General features: G+C 41.7%; 2 protein-coding genes across 2 annotated transcripts in view; one reads left to right on the top strand and one right to left on the bottom strand.

Moving 5' to 3' along the window:
* LOC109402526 (transcription factor hamlet) overlaps positions 1-21,872 on the bottom strand; it is a 368,179-nt gene that overhangs the window by 3,109 nt on the left and 343,198 nt on the right. Inside the window, exon 3 of the mRNA XM_062849409.1 lies at positions 1-1,133. Within this exon, the coding sequence (XP_062705393.1) occupies positions 1-1,072 (1,072 nt within the window). The 5' untranslated portion in view covers positions 1,073-1,133. The remainder of the gene's footprint in view (positions 1,134-21,872) is intronic.
* On the top strand, positions 19,572-21,800 carry LOC115262128 (polyserase-2). The gene is made up of 3 exons (XM_029864205.2): positions 19,572-19,860; positions 19,939-20,995; positions 21,055-21,800. The coding sequence occupies exons 1-3, from the start codon at positions 19,683-19,685 to the stop codon at positions 21,659-21,661; spliced, it is 1,842 nt and encodes a 613-aa protein (XP_029720065.2). The 5' UTR covers positions 19,572-19,682; the 3' UTR covers positions 21,662-21,800.

The raw sequence follows: 21,872 nt of genomic DNA, 5'->3' as shown, positions 1-21,872 counted from the left end.
AGCGGATCTCTTCGAAGTAGGAGTCCTCCGGGATTCCCCGGGAGTTTCGTCGGGCCGCTCGGAGGCGTTCGTCCAACCCGAGTCCCAGACCGGCGGCATCGGCTTCGTGCTTCTTGAGGTGACGATCGAGGTTCGTTTGTTGACCGAAGCAGCGTTCACAGAGGGCGCACTTGAAGGGACGCTCCTTGTTGTGGATGTTCCGCACGTGGCGCTGCAGGTTGCTCGATATGCTGAAGGAACGTTCGCAGTATTTGCACTTGTAGGGCTGTTCGCCGGTGTGCGTCCGGAGGTGACGCGTCAGATTCGCCGATCGAGGGAACACCTTGCCGCAGAACTTGCACGAGTAGCGATCCTTGTTCTTGGTAGCGGCGGCACCTGGCGGTAGATTGTGGTTGATGCTGTTGGCGTTGTTGTTGTTATTGTTGTTGGCTAGGCCGTTGCCGTTGCTTGATTGCCTCAGCTGGGATAACCGTTGGAGATCGAACGAAACGGGTGATCGAGCGGGGAGGAATGAGTTCCGGTAGCCTGGTAGGGGCAGTCCCGCTTTAGCGATCGCCTCTAGCATGAGAGGGTTGATACCCGGAGGAGGAAAGATCGGAGGACTGTGATTCGCTAGGTTAGATATTCGGAACTCATCCTTCACGTTGATGTGGTTGTTGTTGGTATATTTGATGCTGTTATTGTTGTTGTTATTAAGGTGGATGGGGCTGGGGCTTTTGTTGCTGCTATCGGTATTGTTATTGCTTAGATTGTTGTTGTTATTGTTGTCTTGGAAGGGTGTCATACTGCTGGTTTTACCAACGTCCTCTGCCGGCGTCCGAGGAGATTCATCTTCATCCGACGTTGAACTACTACTATTAGATGACTTTTTACGTTCCACTCGTAAATCTAGAGGTTGATCGAGCAGACTTTGTTGTTGGTGTAGTAGATTTGATGACGAGGATCGGTTGCTGGTGGAGAAGTCGAACGGCAGCTGAGCCGAGATTGTCGACCCTAGGCCGAGTAACGGGTAGACCGCCGCTTGCTTGGGACTGGGGAGCATCTTTCTTGGGGAGTGATCTTTTTCTCGCATCTTTTTCCTCTTAGCACCCGAACTCACTTGGCATTCCCCGGTTCAGAAGAAAAGCGCCGTCCTGCAACGAAACAAAAAGAGAAGCAAAAATTAATTGAGTCATTCATTTCACTCAAAGGAAATAGAGAAAACAATAACGTTTGTTTGGATAGAGCCCCACGAGCAGAACAATAAACTGCATTGAAGACAATCGAAGCGCCGCACAACCCGCGTGGAGGAAATAAATCCCAACTGTCACCAAGTCAATATTTGAATAGCTATTAAGTTTTGATATTGTGAAGTGCAGGCGCGCGCCCGGGATGATCTTGTCAAAGGGAACCGCGCGTACAACGTTGGCGATCTTGAGCCGCGATCACTTCACCGGCTCCATCTCTTCCTGTACCAATTAACCTGGCCCCGGATAGATGAGTCGTTGGCTGGTGGAGAGAAATCACAAATTGGAAATTCCATCACGGTGTTCTGTGTCTTGTGTCTGTGACCGCACAACGCCGCCGGACGGACGGACAGGGTGAGCTGAACTCGCTTTAGAAACGTCGCGCATAAATCTATCGATTTCCATTATGTATTCAATTGCAGAGCGAGCTGTCCAATTTCTCGTGCCCCTCATCCTGCGCCCCGTCGGGGAACGACGACTTGGCACGGGAGGACACAACCCTACGCTACGTATTTTCCAGTTTACCGTGTAAAGTGATCTTCGAGGAGCATGGCGGAAGGTATCGGGAAACGGGATCACTTGAACGATGTGGCACGTGGGCGTTTTGACTTGGGACTGTATTTTGTAGGAAATTGTGTTACGAGGTGGGGGTTCCCAACTCACCGACGACGTATATGCTCTCTAATTTAAGTTGTTTTGAAGTGAAATAGTAGGTGGTCATAACATCCTACTAGAGACTAAGATCATCTCTGTATCCTCATCACGGAACGAAGACTTTGTTAGTGGAATTGGATGAAAATATCAATGATGTTGGCTCACTTTTATAGGTGACTTAGTATAAACCCGAGTTAGAAACACATCCTACGTCAGTTTATGTTACTTTTACATGACTAAATTTGGTCACATAACAGTAACATGATCTCATGTCGAACATATGTGCTATTTGAAAAGCGATACTTTAACGGGGATCAAGAATACGCCGACACTTCTGTCAAAATGCGAAATCTAACAACGTCTATAATTTTCAGAAGAAGCTTCTGAAAGTTTGCAGATGGAACTCCTGGAAAACTCCCAAAAGTAATCCTTGGAGCATTTCTAGAAAAAAGTTCTGGTGGATTCCTAAACGAAATTATTAGAGAATTCCTAGAAGCAACTCCTGGAGGATTCCTGGGATAAATTCTTGGAGAATCCTCAGAAGGAGCTCTTGGAAGAAGCGCAGTAAGAATTCCTGAAGGAACTCCAAATACGATTCTAGAGAGAGTTCAAGTAAAAGGATCCAATTCTGATATTCCAGAAGAAACTTTTGCGATATTACTAAAATTAAGTTTTGCAAGAATTTCTTTTGCTGAAGTTTCTAGTTAAAATTCTTGGACCAGTCTCTGAGGGAGATTCGTCGGTTTCATTTGCGAGCTGTTCGAATCACGTTCTGTTTTTGCAATGCGTGTTTTCATTCAACATAAAGTAGTTGGCGTTCCGGTGAATGACTGAAACATTATGACGAATAAGACAGTAAAAAAACTCAAGTTCTAAAGCCACAACGTATGTTTGATTTACAAATTGAGAGATAAATTAGAAAAAAATAATCATTTTTTTTTGGTGGGATTCGAACCCACGACTTCGTTTCGCTAGTCTGGCACTTTAACCAGCTAAGCCACAGAACAAGTTACGATTCTGTGGATCAGAACGCTAAACTATGTTCGAAACGCCACCCTAAGTGAGTCCTTCTTTCACTACCCTATCTCTTTTTCGGCTTGGATGCCATCGATGTCAATGCTCGTCTATTTCAGAAGAATAGAATTGACTCCGAAACGAAGCATTTCCGGCAAATGGTGTCTTCGACAAAGTTTTTTGTTATGATCAGAGGCATTAATTGCCAAGAATTTAGTTGTTTAACTAACTAATCCGCATAGGTGGTGTCGCCATCTAACTTTTCAGTTTTACGTCCTAGAGACATATTTATATATATATATATATATATATATATATATATATATATATATATATATATATCTATTTTTTTTTTGAAAATAACTTCAAAACAGTAGGCTGTGGAACTTTAACGTCTAAAAAAAACTTGTTTATATAAATTATCTGTGGCAGCATCCATTTATTACGTAACGATAAAATTGTCATTTTTTTACCCCCCTCCCCGATCAGAAAGGCATAACAAAATTATAACCGATTAAGTTACTTATTTCAAAGATTTTTCATAACAGAATGAGTTAGAAAATTCGCCGGTTAGGTGTTAAAATAACAAAAATTATAACTAAAATTGCTCTTATCATAACATAATTATAACAGGTCTTGATACTATTATAACAAGCTTATAACAAAATGAGATAAAAAAATCAATCAAATTATATCACATGTTGTTATAAAGCAGTTATAAATATATTGGGTAAAAATTAAGTAGTGTGAAAATTAACTCATTTTTGGGTAATCAATTTTTAAAGTGAAATTTTATTTTTAGTAAAAAGTTACTGGCATCAAAAAACTTCTCCACATAGTATACATAAAACCCAGGGATTCAAACCTACGACGGCTAGAACCTAGAGCAGGAGCTCGTCGTTTTTACCAGTGAGGCCATCACAGCACTTGAAGTGAGGGGCGATGTATGCTGAAATGGTTCTTCATATTAATAGCTCCTCTATAAATAGACTCGCTGATCCAACATACCGGAGAGGGAAAGAATGACGTCACCATACCCAGTTATGACGTCACCGTGTACGTTACTACAACCCATTTAGTTCCTCAGCTTCAATGTCATGTGCGCTCGTTGTGCACTAGAGCCAGCGTTCACTACTTCGGAGCTGGAGCCCACATCGCTGTACCTACGCGAATAGACGTCACACGAAACTGTTTTTAATACAGTTGATAGAAATTATATCTTCGTGTTATTAACTAAGTTGAACAGATAGCTAATGACTTTTAAATAGTGAAAAGTGTGTTACTAAGCACTAGATGCGCCAGCGTTTATTTAAATGTTCAAAGCGTTTTTTGGCATGTTTTATTTCATTATTATTAATTAATGATATTCCTTCTGCAAAGTTGTAGTTCAGTAGTATTATGGCGCTTAAGTGGTGAATGTTTCGGTAGGAATATCCATCGCAAATTCTTGCAGAAATATTCCCTTGGAGGAATTTATGAATGAATTTTTAAAAGGATAGAAAAAAGCATTTCCATAATGAGCCATTGGTGTAATTGTCGATAAAATTTGTAAAGAAACCTTTTGATAAATACTTGAAGTAATTTGTTTTCGAACACAGAGCGTTCAGGAAATCCAAAGGGATATCAAAACACTTCGTTTCGCTGTTGAACTGAATATTTTATTAACTTTAACAAAACAACTACACTTCATTTGCTAGTACATAACTATTTCGATCAGCAGATATGCATACACAGATTATCTATGCGGAAAAAAGCTGTGGTTAATTGTAGTGATATTTACAACAGAGACTGAGTGACCACATACTAAGAAATTTCTAAGAAATTGGAATCGGATTGAAAAGTTTAACTTTAAAACTAGAACTTAATTAATTACTGAGATCCTTCAGAATTTCTGATGAATTTTCCCTGATGGAGAATCCTTTAAGGAATTTTTGAAGCATAGGCTGAAGTAATTTGCTAAGAATGTCTTTTGGATTCTCTGAAGAAATTCTCAAGGGACGAAATGTATGTTGTATTTTAAACTTAAGTTAAACTTTGCGGGAAATCCCTATCACGAATGATCTGTATACTGTACTCAATTAGTAGTTTAAGGACAGACTTGTTAGAATCTAAAAATGGCCGCCACAATGGCTGATGCACTGTTGAAACGGGATTTCAAGACGTTTGTCCTTAAGTTGAGAGCTCCGACAGATCAAAGGTGACGTAATCTGGTCGGTGATATATAATTGGTGAATTGGAATGTGTTTTCGTGTTCTATGATCAGAGATGATGGTTCATAGGAGTGGTTTACTTGGGATCTCAACATATATATGAACTAATCTTCCAACAAATCCTTGGGGCAAAGTTCTTTGAAGAATTCAAAGAGGAGATCATGGAGGAATTGTTGAAGAATTCCTTAGAGGATTACCCGGAAGAATACGTGGAGGAATTTCATATGGATTTTTTGCAGAAATTCCTGGAGGAAACCTTTGAAAGTAATTGGAAAAAATCTCTGGAGGAATTCCTTGGAGAAATTACCGTAGGAATCTTTAGAGTAATTTAGAGTAATCATCGGAAGCCTTTCTTAAGAAATCCTTGGAGAAGTAGCTGAAGAATTCTCCAACCACAATTTCTAGAATTGTGGGGAAATCTGTTTAAGAACTTTTGGAGAAATATTTGAATATTTGACTGGGCGATCGTCAGTAAAAATTCACGTAGGAATCGTTGAGAAAACTCTCGGAGAGATCTCTGGAAGAACTTCTAGTGAGCTCCCTAGAAGACCAACAAGAGCAATACTTTTAATATCTCTAGAAATATTCCCTGAAAGTACTCCGTGTCCATCCATAATAAACATTCAACCTGTACGACATGTACAAAATCCTGTAAACAAATGTAAACGCCGCAGTTCAATTACATACAACATTATCCAATTGAGAGCCTAGGACTTCTCGACAACTTAGCTGATGAGTGATGATCCGAACTTCCTAGGACAGCAGAATAATAAGATTTATCATATCAAACAGCTCATAGTAGTGAAATTTTGCATACAATTTTACACCATTCGTGAATTTCAAGAATCATGAATAACTTTGCTGAACATACAAACTGTGCAGGTGATCTGGATCATGATAAGAAACATTTAAACTTACCCAATATCATCACGTAATGGTGGAGTTGCTTACCTCATTTTCCACCTTCCAAAGTCATAAGCTTTCTGTACAAATTTGATGAAGACATGAGCTTTTTTGGTAGTTCATATAATAAAGGACAACAATAATAGGGTATTTTCTAAACACAATGGCGCCATACAGCGGTTAATTTATGCACTAAACACTACCAAAAAATAATGATTAGTTACACATTGCATTTTAAAAAATATTACTGAGTTTGTTATAATGTTGATGTAATGATGATCAAATCACATATTCATTTAGCTAATTGTGGAAACGACCGACTGATAGGCAGAATTTATCCCTCTACAATTGGCTTTTCGGTCCGGAAAATTATGAGCGGGGTGATTCTGTTACATCCGACGTTTCGGCCCTTGGTTTGGACCTTCTTCAGGGAGGTTATAGGGGTACCGCTACTTGTATGTCGCCGGTTGCTTGGCGTAGCGTTGTCGGATTTGGCAGATTTAGTCTTGTGTTGGCTATTTGTGGGTAGATGGTGAGGGTGTAGTTATTTAAACTTGGATTTACCACTGCGCCGAACACTAACATGGCGTCTAGACACTGAATACACCCCGCTCATAATTTTCCAGACCGAAAAGCCAATTGTAGAGGGATAAATTCATATTCATTTATTGTAACTGACTTTGTTAGAACCTTGAAATAATACAAACTAGCCAGGACACAGTGAAAATGACTGTGCCCCATCCCTGAAGCGAAAAGGACCATGGAGTGACAAAATCTTTTAGCTACGTCACTCCCAACGTTGGTGTTTGATTATACTAAAATACCTACACTCACATCAACACATCTACATGATTTACTCAAATACACTTACACAATCTGAATCTTGTCGCATCACTCGCTTATAGTGATTCCCAAATCACCCCATTCCAAATATCCAACTCCTTGACACCTATGGGAGTGTCGGTGAGTCGCTGACCTCTTGTAAAGTAGGTGTCATATGATCACATCCTTCCCTATCCTCGTAACGGAGAAGATGGGCGTGGCCGGCAATGGAAGTTCTCATGTCTTTTTTACTTCAACCTCTGATTGGATAGCTGTTCCTTTCCAAATAGCATTCCATAAGCAATTAGAATAGGAGTATTAAAGTTTTAACATGACAACTTTCAGTATGCAATCTACGAATTACTCCGTTACCACGCAACGCAACGCAACGCAACGTAACCTTGAAATAATACAAACTAGTTTTCGTACCCTTTCCAACAAATATATCTAAGGGTGTGAACCATTTCGCTTATTTGTTTAACTTTTAGTTAAAATTTGACGCTTTGATAGTTATTTGCCATCGAAAAGTTAAAAAATAACCACGACGGCGGCCCATTTGAAATTTGACAGACGAGTAGTAATTTGGAACAAAATACAGTACGCAGCCAAATCATTGCGAACAAAAAATGACTATCGAACTGTCAAGACTTACCCTGCTCGGGAGGAGGGTTATTTTCAAAATAACTATCGAAGTGTCAAATTTTAACTTAAAGTTAAACGAACAAGCGAAACGGTTCACAGCCTAAATATAACAAACCTTGATATAGATATCTACTGTTGATATAATTATGTTATGTTTTTGTTATGCCTTTCTGATCGGGATCCCTTCCCTTCGTAACGCTTTTTTATATGAAAGTCCTGGGCCGTAACGCTTGGTCATACTCTCCCTTCCTCCTATACCGTTAGGGGCCGTTCATAAACCACGTAGACTTTTTGGGGGGAGGGGGGGTCTGGCCAAAGTCTACGCTCCATACAAATTTTGAAATTTTTGTATGAACGAAAGTCTACGAGGGGGGAGGGGGGGGTCTGAGATGGCCAAAATTTGGTCTACGTGGTTTATGAACAGCCCCTTACATAATTTGTGGACGGCGCCTCTTACAAAATTGTCAGATTTTGTTTTCAAGCTACAAGAAAGTGTCAAAAGGGCTTCGGAAGGGTTTCACAGTGCTTCCAAGGAGGTGTTAGGGATGTTCCAGAGAAGTCTCAAGGCTGGTTAGGGTGGGTGTATCATGAGGGTTGCAGAGTGCTTTCTGGGAAATTCAAAAGGTCTCGTATCAAACAGAATGTGAACGACGCGTTTGATCGCCTTCCAGGTAGCATTGTTCTTCCTCTACAAGTGGTTGAGGAAGCGTTGCATGTACGTTGCAAACAGTTTCAAACAATAAACAAATCGCTTTCGCTCTTCGTACATATGTACAACAGAGATGGTTATATTTGCGGTTTAGGGGAAGATGGTATAGATCGATGAGATTAGAATTGAACCTTATGACAACTAGGTTACCGGGTCATTAATTGGCTCAGTAGCTTAGTTGGTAAAGAACTTGTCTAGCGAATAAGGGTCGTGAGTTCAAATCTCACCTGAGCTATGGATTTTTTTTTCCAATTTAACCAATAATTTACCCATCTGTACATATGTACGTTGAGTTATTTGAAATTCATAATTGACCACACGGATTGGTATTACCGAAAATTTGCACTTTGAGTGAGTAATTCAAAAGGGTTTAAGAGGCTTTTAGAGGCTTTCAGATTGTATTTAAGAAGTGGTATTTAGGGCTTTGGAAGGGTTCCACTGGGCATCCAGGGAGGTGTTAGGGATGTTCCAGAGAAGTCTCAAGGCTGTTTAGGCTGGGTGTATCATGAGGGTTGTAGAGTGCTTTCCGGGAAATTCAAAAGGGTTAAGAGGCATTTCAGATTGTATTTAAGAAGTGGTATTTAGGGGTTTAGATTTTTTTTAAGAAGGTTTCAGTGGGCTTCCAGGAGAGTTTAAAGAGAGCTTTTATGCAGGTCGCAGGGATGTTTGAGCGGGATTTCGAGGATGTTCTAGAGAAGTTTCAACGTGTTTCAAGGCGTTTAAGGTGATTTTGGAACGTCTCCATGAACCCCTCGAACCCCCTGACGCCCCTGGAACGTCTTAGAACGCCTAAGTGTGCCTTAACCTTTCGTAATTAGCGCGGTCGTGTACAATAAACTAACTTTTTTCAGCGAGTGTTACAAAATGCAACAGCGTGACTACTGGAGGGTTAAAATCACACTAAAACATCCCTGAAACCTGCTTAAAAGCTTCCTTGAAACGCTCTATGAAACCCCTCAGAAATCCCCTGACATCCCTGAAACATCTTTGAAAGCACTCTGAAACCCCCGAAAACCTCCTTAAACCACCTGTAACACGGAACCTTCCGGAACGTCCCTAACCCCTTGAAAGGACTCTCCATACTCCCTGATACGCTCTCGATACCTTTTTAACCCCCTCAAGCCACCTGAAATACCCTAGAACGCCCCTTAAACCCCCTGGCACACTCGGACAACACCATGGAAACCCGTGGGCCTGTGTGACAAAAGAACAATTTGGTTAAATTAATTGAACCGATAACTTCTTTTGTTACACATAATATAAGGTTAGTTCCAAAATTTTCCAAAGTTTCTAGAATAAGTCATGAAAGTTCAAAATTTCAATTTATTTGGTTCACTGAGTCCTAAGATATAACAGTATGAAAATGGTTACCCGAGTAACGTTGTGATGACCAATTGGTCTTGTAGAGGTTTTGAGAACCGTCATAAAACCTCATAAAGGTTCTAAAGTGTAGCTTCGTGGTCTTGCGGGTAGTGTCACCAAGCATTTAGTTGCATCATGCTGAGGAGCGTGAGTTCGATTCCCGCCGCAGCTGCCAAGAAAAGTTTCCAGCTGTGCCACTGGGCGTTGCATGCTAGTCCGTTGTCTAGTGTTGTGCTTCCTTCAAAGAGCAAATAGCTCACTGGATGCATTAAACGTGTCCGTGTTTTTTAAAGAACCCTTATTCAGCCTATTGGACTAAAAAATGTTGCTTGAGTAATGGATTTTACCAGAATCGCTCTAATTGCATTTAGAATAGCCCAATCTTGCCCAAATTTGGACCATTAATAGACAAATAGCTGATCGAATAACAGCGCAATTTTGAGAGTTTTTTATGCACTTTACAAAACATACAAATACATTGATAAGTGAAACTATTGCCCACAGAGAAACAGCCGTAACACTTAGAAAACATCGTCCCGAAAACATAACCGCCCATTTCTAAACGTACTGTGCCCGGCCATCACTAGATGGCGGTAGTGAGCAAACGTCAAGGATGAGCAAAAACGATGCCAGCGCAGCGAGTTGTCAATCGCCCAACTACCGGAAATTTGAATCGACCGTTAAAAAGTTGATCCGCTGCAGTTATCAAAGAAACGGTTGGGAAACACCTCTCCGAAATCCAGTGACATTGTCTGCCTCGCGCCACGCTGCTGTGTCTCTGGAGTATTTGCAGTCCACTCGAACTGTTCCGCGGCGAAGGAAGTGAGTGCACATAGCAGGCCGGCCATCATAAAACGGAGTCGATCGGGGTCGATCCCGTTGGCAGCAGCAGCAGCAGCAGCCCCAACATCGGTGCATATAATAGAGATCATTCTTATTTTTTGCCCGTTCGGAGTTCCGAAACGGGAGAAAAGCACACGCTGGCTATGGGAGGACGCGCCTCCTCATCGCCAATCTTCCTCGAGAGGTTCGGGCGCGCGCTCGCGCTCGGCGAGTTTTATGTTTGTTTTCCGTGATGTTGTTTAGAAAACGGAACGATGATGGTGGTTGTGGCGGCGTCGGCGGCGGTGTTTGGCGCGTGATACTACTGCTGCTGTAAGGTAGTTGCTGCCGCTAGCTGGGGGTGGCGTGTGGCGTGTGGCAGGCGGAAAAATATATAAGACGCGAAAATGGAATCGTGATGTTCGATCATTATCTGGTGTGGTTTTTGAAGCAATTTTTGAAGACTCTCTTAAGCCTCTTGGCGGGGATGTTAGGGCGGACGGATGATCATCGCAACAACTATCACCACCCTGGTTGTGGTGGCGGTAGTGACGGTTCCAGTCCCAGTTGGTGTCAGTTGGATGGAGCAGGGCGGGAGAAAAGGTCGTAATGATTTGTAAAGACCATGGCGGAAAGTAACGACGACGACGATCCAATTGGTTTGCGATTACCTACTGGTCCTCTATGGGGCACGCGCACGTTTGCCCGGCTGATGTTTGCTGTCCAGTTGTGAATTGATTGCACGTTTCAATCTACCGGAGGCGCCTAATGGTTCGGATTCGGGGCTTGCTTGGAGGATGGCGTGCCGTCGCTGTTTCCGTTTATGAGGGGCTGTAAATTTATGGTAATGATCGAACCGTGATGGTTCTGATTATTAGGTAATCGAGGTTTGTCTAACTGGCTGATTGAGAAACATAGAGCTAGTTCAAGTACTTTCGTGGTGATCTTCTTTTTGAAATTACTTCAAGGTGTATCGAGGTTTGATGTTGTAAAGATTCATCGGATTTACATCTATCACATACAAATTAATCAAAATGCTGAATTGCCAAATGCCCTTGCCAATGCATTGACCAGCATGCTGAAATTGTGAACTCAGCTCCTTCTACCGTTTACTCATATTTACTTAAATTTCTGTTTGTTGTGTATTTACATTCAGAGCACTGGGCGGAGATCACATTGTGTCAACACCTTTTGAAACCATCACAATGCTTTGTTATAAACAAGGGAAAACTTACCTCGACCTTGTGTTGCTGCAGGCAGAGCTTAAGTAACAGCCTGGCTACTTGAACAAAAGCACATTGTGCACATTGCGTGATGCCTCAAAGCTTTTAGCAACAGGCTCCCTATTGGGGCATCCGAAAACAACCTTTTCTCAATCGCGGGTCATAATGCGGTCACGAAAGATGTCGATTTTTGAACTCTTAATAAATTTTACTGGGAGATGTTGTAGACCATAGGTTCCTAAACTTTCAGGTTCGCGACCCCTTTTTGCTAGCAGAAGCACTTTTCGCGACCCACCATAGAAATTCCCTCATTTGTTGTCTGTTACAGTAAACATATTCTACTGTCCCTCGCGACCCCTTGGATGAAGGCCGGTGACCCCCCTGGGGGGTTGCGACCCACAGTTTAGGAAACCATGTTGTAGACAAAATAAGACTCCAACGTACAATATGGGAAAGCGCGTTGCCAAAAGCACCCTTGATATGTAAGAAGAAAGTTTCATTGGACATTCCAGATTGGCAAGCAAAGCATTGTAGGTGTACTACACATAAAGAGGCATAATAGCCAGATGAACATCACTGATGAGCGTTGCTTCTTCACATCCTGCACTCAAAAAGAACTTTTGTAGTTTTTTTTTCGTCAGGATTAGAGAATAAACATAATAGCAAATTTGCGATTTTTAATACTTGGGAAGTGGAACCATTAGGCGCCGTCTACAAATTACGTAACACTCTGGAGGGAGGGGGGAGTACGGCCGAGCCTATACACAATTTTTAGGATTTTCATACGTAAAAGCATTACGGTGGGGAGAGGGGGGGGGGGGTGATGGTAAAAAAATGTCAATTTTAACGTTACGTAACAAATGGACGCTGCCTTACGGGAGGGCTTATCAATTTCATGAGCTGCCTAAGATAACGTGGTAAACTTCAGGATCACCTTTCTATCTGTGTTAAAGAGGTTTTTTGACCTAGGCCAGTTTATCTCGTGACCAATGATTTATTTCCCTTCCAAAAAAAAACTCTTATTTTTATGAGTTTGTCGGGAGTGGGATTCGATCCCAGGTCCTCGGTGTGTTAGTCAGGGGATTTGCCACTCAAATTAAGTCCGCCCGCTGGCATTTTGTAATGTCATAGGGTCAATAATCAGTTAGGCTTGTTTAATGGTGAGGTTACCTATAGCATAGCGACGATAGTATTGTTGACAAGCACACATGCTCGAGGTATAGTACGCGAGTTTGCCATTCCATGTTTACTGAAAGTAGCTAGCGCTGGGCTCACAGCTACGCAGACAAAGATTCTGTTTCGAAAGGAAAAATTCTTGAAGTAATGCGATGACAAATAACTTGGACTACTTTTAAATGATGCGTTTTTTGATTGCTACTTCGTCGCTAGATGACGTTATTGACTCAATAATATTGATCATGTAAAATTTATTACTAGTATAGGGCTGGGTCAATTGCGGGCACATTCCACTTACACTCAGTTAATTGACCTTAAATAATTCTTGTACAAGGCTAACGCTACAGATGCAAAGTAACAGAAAAAAAAACCAAATTAATCCACCTAGCGGTGATGGGGCCTTTTTCGTGCTATCGAAACTTTATTTTAACATAACTCAAGTGACATGTTGATGAATATCGCACTTTCATACGTTTGACAAAAACCCATTTCATGGCGCCAGAAACCATCCCAAGCAACACTACTTGTTTCAAAGCCAGTACCAGCAACATCAGTGCAATTTATTCACTGTTCAAATTAAGGACAACAGAACACATTTGCTTCTTCTTTGAAACTCAAAAAGCGCAAATTTTAAATCGCTATACAACTTGAGCTAGGGGGAATGATAAAAAATGAAAAAAATATATTCAGACTCGAACCATGGACACCAGGAGTATTAACCACTCACCTTACATACTACACCAGAAGCTCTGTGAAAGATTTGCTGTTCAATGCACCATAAAAGCTACTGAAGTTACGCGTTACTTCATTGTACCGTCTTTGCCACAAGTTAGAAAGCTGTCAAAATGAAAAGACGCGCAAGTTCTCCGCAACACATTTGGAACCTAATCTGAACAAACAAACCAGAGTAAGATGTTTCATGTGTGTTACATAGCACATTTAATGCAAGCTGACTGTATTGCCACTTGTGAGGAATATGTAAGCTCCGCCTCCATAAATCGATGTTAAATACGATGTTATTTGTAATTCCTATGAAACAAAGCTGCAACTTAACGATATTCGGAGTTTAAATGCAACTCAACTGACAAGATGGAAGTTGCGTGCGCTTTTATTGCAACTCTTTTAGACCAAAGCATAGAAAACCACATTTTGGATGATGTTGCAGGTGCTGCTTGGGATGTCGATTATCTGGCTTTTGCTGTTTGAGCCTTAAACTCTTTAAAAAAGCCGCCAACTTCTATTTTAAGCCGCCATCTTGGATTTAAGTCTACCTCGTTAAAAATTCTGGTAGCCATTTTTGGACTCCAGACTTCTTACCCATTCGGTATGGTTTTAGATACTCAAACCCATATTGCATGGTTTTAGAGACTTAGAATCTATTATACAGCCGCAATCTTGGATATTAGAACACTTTGGTTGCTATTGGACTCCGGAAATCCTCCTAATACCAAATATTCCAATTTTGATTGATTTATTAGCATTAAACTCCATTTAACAGCCGCCGTCTTAAATTTTGGGATGTCATCTTAGATCGTCAACCTGGATATTACGGTCGCTATTTTTAGACTCTGGACATTTTCTCTATACCATATACACCCATATTGCATGGTTTTAGCGCCTAAAACTCCATGAAACAACCGCCATCTTAAATTTGGAGTCGCCATATTGGATTTTAGACCGCCATCTTGGCTATTCTGGTCACAACTTTTGAACTCCGGACATCTTCCTTAAACCAAATATACCCATATTGCATGGTTTTAGAGCCTAAAACTCCATCAAAAAGCCGGCATCTTGAATTTTGAGCCGCCATCTTGAATATTCGGTCACCATCTTGAAGTATGTGCTGACGTCATGAAATTTCTGATCTCCAGTGCTGATTTCCGCACAAAATTCGTCAACCATACTAATGGTTACAAAAATCAACGCAGTTTGATGTGTCGCATTATGGGACTTGGTTCAGTTTCATATACGGCCAGTTCTACCGGTGCTGGTCCGGATCACTGTAATGGCCATAACTCCGGAACGCCTGAACGCCTGATTCGTGGAAAAATCCGAAAAATCGGCCAAGGGAAAGTGCCTGAAAAGTGAGCAAACTCTTTTTTTGCACAGACATACATACATACATACATAATGCGGTAAAGTTCCGGTTCGATTCGTGGAAAAATCCGAAGAATCGACCAAGGGAAAGTGCCTGAAAAGTGAGTGAACTTTTTTTTGTGCACAGACATACATACACACACACATACATACATAGAGACATCATCGCAATTCGTCAAACTGAGTTGATGGTTATATGTGACTTGACCCTCCGAGCCTTCTATCGAAAATTCGTTTCTTTAGTGAACATATAGCCTTTCAATACTGTGTACGAGAAAGGCAAAAACAACGACAGCTATCCAACTGTATTTGAGAACAGGGTGAAGGTTTATTCAAGTAAGGTGGTACTATGTAATGGACGTTTCTATTATAACTCAATTTACTTATTTTTTTAACACGAATAGATACGTAGAAGACGAATGTTCATGTCAAGCAAAGCAAAAGGAGAGTTTCAGAGAGGTTCAGTGGGTTTCAAGGGTGCTTTTGGGAGGCTCCAGAGTACTTTTAGAGGCTTTCAATGAAGAATCTGAACATCCCTGAAGTCTGAAGGAGTTGCAAAAAGTTTTCAGGTGATTTTCGGGACATTCCATGCACGCTTGAAGATATTAATTATAGAAGATATTAATTATAGAAAATTCAGGGACGCTTAGGGGCGTTTCATGAGGTTCCAGAAATGTTTAAAAGGTGATTTATGGCCATTTTAGGGAGATTCACAAACATTTGAGAGAAAGCGTTCAGAGAGCATTTCAGCGGTGCTTCAACTGGAAATCATGATCATTTCAAAGACCCTTTTATGAGCTTCAGAAGCATTTTAGAGGGTTTTAACATGATCTTTAGGGACGTACAGAGGCATTTAGAGGCTTATAATATGTAGGCAGATATAATGGAGCCATATAGGTACCTAAAATTTTCAAGAACAAACGTCCGATTTGATCATCACCAGCGGGTTACCAAACAATCAATTTTTCAGCTTAAACCGTCATTTGGTTGAGGCTTGTGCTCTTGAAACTTCAAGGTGTGGCACTGGCACTTTAAGGGTGAATCAGGCACCAGGCTCTTTCAGGGTTTTTAAGGAAACCCTAATGCGCAAGGAGGGTTAACTCAAGTAACATTTTGATGACCAATTAGTCTTGCAGAGGTTTTAAGAACCGTCATAAAATCTTATACCTTCTATTGTGGATTTATGATGGTTCTAACCTCTTCTTGATTTTTTTGTCTGTTTTAACGAGATTTTTAACCCTAGGCTAGCTCATCTCGGGACCCACGCTTTACTTCCCTTCCGAAGGAAGAACCCACATTTTGTGAATATGTCGGGAGTGGGATTCGATCCTAGGTCCTCAGCGTGATAGTCTTATGTTCTAACCACCACACCAGATCCGCTCCACAACTAGTCTATTTGACTAAAATTTGTTACTTAAGTAAGAGCGTTTCAAAGGGTTTTAGGAGGTACATATTATGAGATTTATGTGGGTTTCAATGGATTTTTAGTGGCATTTCGTGGGTTCAAATGCGTTTTTAGAGTCAGGGAGTTTTGCAATGGTGTTGAAAGCGTTTCACGGGATTTCAGGAAGTTTCAAAAGATTCCAAAACAGTTTTGAAGGGTTTGAAGTGTCTCAAGGTGTTTTCAGGGCCATTTAGAGGAGCTTTTAGGGTATTTTCCGGGGATTTCCAGGACGTTTGAGAGTATTTTAAGAGAGATTCAGAGGGTTTCGTGTGATGTTAAGGGTGTTTCAAGGTCGTTCATAGGAATTTAATGGACATTACCGGGACTTGTAGCAGGATGTTTAGGGATGTTTCAAGGAGATTTTCAGAAGCATTTCTAGGAGTCTCAGCAACGTCGCAGTAGACCTTAGAGGCCTTTCGAAGGACTTAGGGACATTTCTGGGATTTCAGATTGATTCATAGGGTTATAGGGCGTTTGAGTATATTTCAGAGGGCTTCTAGGGCATGAAGCATGCAGAACCTCATGCAATCCTCTGAGCTCCCCTGAAACCCTTCTTTTGCAATCCCATTGGAACCTTCTGTCCTTAAGGACTCTCTGAAACCTGCAGTTACCCTCTGAAACGTCCCTAAAGATCCTCTTGAAACACCCTGAACCTCCTGGAATGACCATGAAACCCACAGAAACTGGAACCCGGAACAAAACCCTGGAACTCCCGACAACCCGTTAAAAAACCTATCTGAATCTCTCTGAAACCCTCAGAAACATTATTGAAAACCCCCTGAACAGCCTTGTTCGTCACTTATGCCTTAATCTGCACTATGGAAGATTACAATTTAGAGGAGTGCATTACATGGGGTCCGAGTGGGTCTTAAAGAGGGTCCGAAGGTATTTCAGGAAGTCTCAAAGCATTTTAGGCTGGTTTCAGAGGCGATGCGGCGGCGTTTTGGGAAGGGGGAGGGGGTGGGTTCAGAGGGTCTACTAAGGTGCGTTACATAGCGTCCGAGGGGGAGGCTAAAGGGATTCCGGAGGCATTTCAGAAAGTTTCAGAGCATTTCCGGTGAGATTCAAGCGTTACGGATGCGTTATGAAGGAGTTTTCAGGGGGTTTCAGAGCGTTTCAGGTGCGTTACGTGGGCACGAGGAAGTTTTAGGGGGATTTTGAAGGCTTTTCAGTTTCAGTGCATTTTTGGCGGAATTCAGAGGCGTTACGGAGTGTCTCAGGTGCGTTCATAGAACTTTTAGGGGAAATTTGCAGGCATTTCAGGAAGATTCAGATGATTTTTACAGACCCTTTCACAATATCTATTGAAACCCCCCTGAAATGCCCTTTGATATAAGGGCGTTCTTGAAACCTCTTTATACGACCCTGACCTTAAATACCTCGCAACGCCCTGAAACCTTCGTTATCCCATTGAAACGCCCTCAATTTCAAAATGAATCACTGAAATCATCATAATAATTTTGAAATGTCTCTGAAACAGTGCTGAAAATTGCATTTCGTCATATCTAAATTCAACCACCTACAGCTCATTTTAGAAGCTGAACCTGAGAATATGGTATATGAAAAACTTGTGCGGTTAGACCAGTTCTGCAAGAAAGTCACGGAAAAGCCGCTATTTTTCGAATATTTAAGGTAAATGTCACGGGCTACCTTTACCGTGAATATCATTGGCATTTTTCCAAGGAAGTCCGTGACATTTACCTTAAATATTCGAAAAATAGCGGTTTTTCCGTGACTTTCTTGCAGAACTGGTCTAGCCGCACAAGTTTTGCATATACCATATTCTCAGGTTCAGCTTCTAAAATGAGCTGTAGGTGAATAAATTAAGATATGACGAAATGAATTTTTCAGCACTGTTCTGAAACCCCTTTGAACACCTTTCATAGGCTCCAGAAATCGCCTGAAACGTCCCTCAATCAAACGCCCCTAAAACCTCTGAGAATGTCCTCAAAATGACCCTAAAAACCCCTGAATCTCTCTGAAATTACTCTAAAATGCCTAGAATCGCCTCTCAAGCCCCTTGTAACGTCCTTCAAAGGCTCCTGAAACCCAATGGATTGCCCTTAAAGCCCCTTGAAACGTCCCTGAAACCTCCTCAATACTATTAAAATGTCTCTGAATGCCCCGTAATTCCATTGAAACGCCAACAAAACATGACAGAACGCCCTTAAAAGGTTCCAGAAATCCCTGAAATACCCCCATGAAACGTCCCTGAAGGCCCATTTTTGGGCTCTCTGGGAACTTTCTGGAAACCCCCTTAGCTCCACCTTAAATTCCCAGGAGCAAGACCTGTTCTCGCAAACTACATTCCTTCATTAAAGACAAAACTCTATTAATGCACACATTTTCCTCTTTTTATGCCTTTTTTTTTATTTATGCATATTTCTAATTTATGCATTCCCAGCCATGTAACTTAAGAGAATTTTCAGTGTATAAACGTTTCCGGTTTCCGCTCTTTACAGCACATCTATTACATTTTCCACTTATTTCTGCCATAACAGCCATCCAACTCCAAACGACATAACAGTAGTAGACAACAGTGGCACTGTTTTCGTTTTTATGTGATACTAAGAGTGAAAACGTCAGTAGCCGGAAAAGTCCGCTTATTTTTAGAGGAAACACTGCAGAAAATTGCTGAAGACATTCAATAATAAATCCCTGGACGATTTTTACTTGAGAACTCACTGGGTAAAATCCCCAGCAGAAGGAATCTCTTGAGTAATTCCGGGTGCAATTCCTGGAACAATTTAAGCAGAGATTCCTGGAAGAATCCAACCAAGAATCTTTGAAGGAATCTCTGAAGAAATTTCTGGTGGAATGCATTCCTGGAGAAACTCTAGCAAAAATTTTCGGAATAATGAATGATTGATCTCAGAAGGAAACTTCTAAGGAATCTTTGCAGAAACCCAGCTATGACCAATTTGAAATACTGGTACGCTGAGCCTAGAGGATTTTCAAACTGGTTCGCCATAAAGGGAAACCAATGTGTTTAGGACACAGCGTTATACACTGAAACCTCCATTTAAGTCGATGCATGGCTGATCGTAAATAATTTTTACCGTGCAAACTATACAGTTTTATATTTTTTGGCAAATCTCCTTTGTCATGCGAAGTGTTAAAAAATATAAAAGTAATTAGTTTTGTCATTGCTTGTACGGTAAAAATTATTTTCGATCAGCCATGCATCGACTTAAATGGAGGTTTCAGGGTAGCCATATGTATTTTGGATACTTTCAACTGTTTTTGCCGTAAGTGTCCAAAATATTTTGGCGCGTCGCTGTGTCCAAAATGTGTTGGTTACCTTACCAGCAAGCATCAGCATTGAGATGAATTCTCCAGCTCAATTATCTGCTTTCAGTTGATAAGCCCACTGCTGCAATGCGAGCAGTGATTTTCCAAGAAACGTCTATGCTGCGGTTAATCATCAGTTGCCAAACTCCCAGTATCAGACGATGTCGAATTTCGGGGATCATTCCGCGTTTGACCATGAGAGTATTCGCACTTCTAGGACTAGGGCTGTCGTTCGGATTGTGCTTCGCGCAGCTAGCTGACGGTGGTAAGTTATTGCTTTCGGATTATTAATCAATTTTCAAGGTTTCTATCAATGCTCGTTCGCGAAACGTTCTCGTTTCAGCTGGCAATTGCGGGGAAAAGAAGGTGGTCTCGCAACAGCTCATTGCCAATGGGTACCGAGCGCTGGCCGGTTCCTGGCCTTGGCACGGTGCCATGTTCCATCGATACAGGGAAGGCATGACTCGCTACGCTTGCGGAGTGACGATTTTGACGGAGCAGTTTGTGATAACGGCAGCTCATTGTACGCTTAGTGATCCAGATAGGCAGAAGCTACCGGCGAGTCGCGTATTTATCCAAGTCGGTATATCCAATCTGGATTCGCCGGACAGACACATGCGGCAGCATAATATTGAGTTGATCACTCGGCACGAAGAGTATGATCAGGCCACTTTTGAGAATGATATTGCGCTGCTGAAGCTATACACTGAAATTACCTACAATGACTACATACAGCCCGTGTGTTTATGGCAGGGTGATGCTCAGTTGAGCAAAATAATCTCAAAAGAAGGGTTCATAGTTGGGTGGGGACGTGATGAACATTATAAATTACCGATGGATTTGAACGAAGCAACGGCTCCAATTGTGTCTCGCAGAGACTGCATTGCCAGTGATCCTTATCACTATAACAAGTATTACTTTGAGTCAAAAACCTTCTGTGCAGGTGGTAACGGAGCTGTCTCCACATATGGAGACAGTGGAGGTGGCTTGTTTTTACGAGAGGGTACCAGTTGGGTTTTACGTGGAATTGTTAGTAATGGCAAAGCAGACCCAAACAATAATCTAAAGTTAGTGCTGGATAGCTACGTTATTTACGTAGATGTTGCTTTCTACTTGAACTGGATCGAATCCAGAGTGCCTCTTTTGCCAAACCAGAGACCACCAGTTATAGAAGATGCAAATCCGAACTCCAATCTGCTGGGATTAGCAAACTGTGGTAAGGATACGTATCCATCAGGTACACCGGAAGAAGTGAAGGGATATTTGAATCAGTACCCTTGGTTGGCTGTCATCGAATTCATGGGTTCAAACACTCATGTTCTAGAGGATGCCTGCCACGCAGTTTTGATCCATCCTAAGTTTCTCGTTACTGCTGCCCATTGCATCCAGAAAGACCGAATGTAAGTCCTCTCTGTCTAGCCAAACAAACTGAATCGTAACAATAAACATCTTATTCCAGTCGATCGATTAGACTCAACGATTATCGCTTAGACACCAAGAATGACGTTTTCGACATCGATGGCCAATCCATCCCAACTACAGCGAATAGGATCGCCGTCCATGGCATATCTGTACATCCGAACTACGATAACTCGGTATTCTCCAACAGTATTGCTTTGGTCATGTTGAATCAACCATCGTCTGCGATTCCCATTTGCCTTCCTCCGAGGGGAGTGACCAGCCTGCCGAGCGACAAACAGTTCACCATCATCGGTTGGAAGAAAAACAAGCACCAGGAGAAACCAATGATCCGAAACGTTGTCCGCCTGGCAAACTTCAAGGCCTGCCGGAGCAAGTACGCCGAAAAGAGGATTCCACTGGATTCAAGCGGCGGGCAAGTTTGCAGCACCTACTCACACGATGACGATAGTAGGAGCTGTTCGCACTACATGGGATCGGCACCGTTCCAGTACGTGAATAACGGACGCTACGAGGGACGATACTTCCTGGCGGCGATATCATCCTTCGGCCACTCCGATTGCAAGCGGGATGAATTTCCCGATGTGTTCACCAATGTGGCGCACTATTCGGACTGGATTTACAATAAGATAAAACAATACGAGTAAAGTAACAGTACGATTTGTAAACATTCCAAAAATAAACGATCGGTTCTTGCAATTTGAAATACATATTGAATATTGAGTAGTATAACAACACAGTTCAAAACGATAAACGAGTTAAGCAGAAATCCCATCCGGCTTTCGGAAAACCACGTCTACGAAATAATCCCATTTCTATCAAACTTCGATAGAATATGCGAATACAAATCCCAATCTT

Source organism: Aedes albopictus, chromosome 2 (genome assembly GCF_035046485.1).
Source record: "Aedes albopictus strain Foshan chromosome 2, AalbF5, whole genome shotgun sequence".
NCBI classification, from domain to species: Eukaryota; Metazoa; Arthropoda; class Insecta; order Diptera; family Culicidae; genus Aedes; species Aedes albopictus.
Note: the sequence above shows the minus strand (reverse complement) of the source record. Positions and strands in the feature narration are given on the sequence as shown.

What these genes read in the sequence shown, in the direction of transcription:
- LOC115262128 (XM_029864205.2), top strand. Translation starts at nt 19,683, where the DNA reads ATGCGAGCAGTGATTTTCCAAGAAACGTCTATGCTGCGGTTAATCATC. An exon ending in CGCGCAGCTAGCTGACGGTG is followed by an intron (nt 19,861 to 19,938) that starts GTAAGTTATTGC and finishes TTCTCGTTTCAG; the next exon opens with CTGGCAATTGCGGGGAAAAG. An exon ending in TGCATCCAGAAAGACCGAAT is followed by an intron (nt 20,996 to 21,054) that starts GTAAGTCCTCTC and finishes ATCTTATTCCAG; the next exon opens with TCGATCGATTAGACTCAACG.